Raw genomic sequence first — 2,395 nt, 5'->3', positions numbered from 1 at the left:
ATACATATACATACACACACATATGCATACACACACATATACATACACACACACATACACATAAACACACACACATACACATACTGCATCACTGAATTGAAACTGAATGACTACCACCTTGAGGGCCTACTCTTCCTCCTGTAGAGTTGGATAAAAATACCTTCTGCTGTTGATCTGCAGTTTCAGTCAGTCAATGTGATAGCGCAACGAAAATACACGTTTGTATGGGGCATTGTATTGCCTGTATGGTGGAAGCATCGTGCCCGACTGTACGATTTGTCAGGGTTGGAATTGCAATGATACAGATAGAAACGCCAGTGCACCACGTTAAACAACATACGCTCCATGAGGCCTACTGTCTGGCCAACAGTAAGCACGGTGAGCGGATTGGACAGCCGTTTCCATATTCATGCAGTCAGAGTATAATGTGATCGATATTTACTATGTAAATACAATCAAATGATTAATTGACAGAGCACTCCATCTATCTGGAGATGAAATGTTTGTCGGTTTCCAACTCACTTTAGACGTTTCTACAACAGCAACAGCAGTTAAGAGAAATAGTGTTTCACGAAGACAAAAACATAACTTTGTACCTTATATCTTATAGCAGGCACAATGTTAAACTTCAAAACGTATCGAGTATTGGTAATTCGGGTAAGGATAATTCTGTTCTATATAACCGTCAATATTGATGTGTAAACAATGCCATTAATTCAGTTTCGTGAGGGAAAGCATTGTGCGTGGATATCGGTCTAATTGTCAAGATAGCTTGCTGAATGACAAAAGCAAAAGTGTTTGATGGATGAAATGAAGCTCGGTGGCGATTAAATAGTTTGGCTATCTGTTTTGTTTATCCAAACATCCATACTGAACAATTGTTCTCACGTGTGTGGTGGTTCTCCTACGGAAAATGTGGAACGTATTTAATATATAGCTGCTGATCAGTGCCTCATTACCATCACAGACGACAAAAATTTGAAGCTCCTGCATGTGCTGATGCTGTTGGCCCTGTGTAGATCTGCAGCAGGCAGTATTGAGGCGATGAAGAGACTGTACAGCGACCTGTTTGGAAACTACAACACTAAAATCAGACCAGTATACAACCAGAGTCAGCATGTTGACGTTCACAGCAGATTCAACTTGGTGGCCATAACTGAAGTAGACCAGATCAGACAGATTCTCCATAGCAACGTGTTGATGAATATAACATGGCGGGACGAGTTTCTCACCTGGAAACCTGAGGATTATAGCGGCATAAAGTTTATGCACCCTCCACTGACTGACATTTGGAGACCGAAACTCATCGTACCAGTGCCTGTTGAGGATCGGGATGTCTTCAAAGACGAGACAGCCTCTGTTACAGTTTACAGCGACAGCAGAGTAACTTGGTTTCCTGGGGCAAACTTTGCAACTGACTGCAAGTTAGATCTGACTTTATTTCCATTTGATGTTCAGACATGCTAGTACCAGCTTCTACCTGTCAGCTATGATTCAAATGAGCCGAAGATGGTTTCATCGCTGGTTAGTGCCAACACCCAAGCGTACACAGAAAACGGAGAACGGAGTATTTCAGCTTCCAGAGCATACATTACTGAAAGAACCTTCGTAGATTCCACTTACTCTTTCCTTTACGTTGACATTGACCTTGAAAGGCGACCGATGTTCTTTGTCCTCAATGTAATAATACCTGTTGTTGTGCTTTCATTTCTCAACGTATTCGTCTTCTCACTTCCGCGTGACTGTGGCGAGAAAGTTTCGTATGCCATCACGTGCCTTCTCGCTCTGACTGTATTCATGAGTGTCGTCAGTGACCTACTTCCAAAATCATCCGACAACATCCCAATTGTCACCCTGTATCTAACGTGTCTCCTCGGTATCAGCGTTCTGTCCGTGGTCGCCACCATCCTCATCGTCATGAAAGATCCTGCGAAGGCCAACAAGAAAATCCCGCAATCGCCATTGTTTGTAATTCCTCGTTTTTGCTCCTTTCGATTTCCAGGAAGTAGACGCAGGATCATGGACCAGGTTCAACTGGATTCTAAAACCGATGGTTCGGCTGGCAATGGGAATCCAACTGGAAAGGTTCTAGAAGGTCAAAGTCAAACTGCTGCCTCTCTGTGTATGGTTATATTCACAATTCTCTGGATGGTTGTTTCTGTGGGATTCCTCATCCAGATAGCACAATAAAGGAATTTTCTCATGACTTTGTGCCAATATAGTAAAGCCTTAAACTACCTGTAACAGTTGTACTTAAGTAACAGTTCAAGAATATCCTGATGGATCATCATATACTAAACAAAGCTATTCATTTTTTATATTCTTTCTAGATTTGGAAACATAACAGCAATGAAAAGTTACAATGCACACTTTGATCAACGGATATTAACATTAT

At 41.8% G+C, this 2,395-nt stretch overlaps 1 protein-coding gene across 1 annotated transcript; it reads left to right on the top strand.

The window, feature by feature from the left end:
* The first annotated feature begins 296 nt into the window (after positions 1-296).
* Positions 297-2,190, top strand: LOC124269444 (neuronal acetylcholine receptor subunit alpha-3-like). The gene is made up of 3 exons (XM_046704447.1): positions 297-378; positions 968-1,383; positions 1,468-2,190. The coding sequence occupies exons 1-3, from the start codon at positions 297-299 to the stop codon at positions 2,188-2,190; spliced, it is 1,221 nt and encodes a 406-aa protein (XP_046560403.1).
* Positions 2,191-2,395: the final 205 nt, after the last annotated feature.

Source organism: Haliotis rubra, unplaced genomic scaffold (assembly GCF_003918875.1).
Source record: "Haliotis rubra isolate DU_JTF1 unplaced genomic scaffold, ASM391887v1 Scf145, whole genome shotgun sequence".
In the NCBI taxonomy this organism is placed as follows: domain Eukaryota; kingdom Metazoa; phylum Mollusca; class Gastropoda; order Lepetellida; family Haliotidae; genus Haliotis; species Haliotis rubra.
The sequence above is the reverse complement of the archived record's forward strand: the minus strand, read 5'-3'. Positions and strand labels throughout refer to the sequence as shown.

Coding starts and splice junctions, on each gene's coding strand:
- LOC124269444 (XM_046704447.1), top strand. CDS start 297: ATGATACAGATAGAAACGCCAGTGCACCACGTTAAACAACATACGCTC. Junction 379..967: donor TCTGGCCAACAGTAAGCACG/GTGAGCGGATTG, acceptor TTACCATCACAG/ACGACAAAAATTTGAAGCTC. Junction 1,384..1,467: donor CAGTTTACAGCGACAGCAGA/GTAACTTGGTTT, acceptor CAGACATGCTAG/TACCAGCTTCTACCTGTCAG.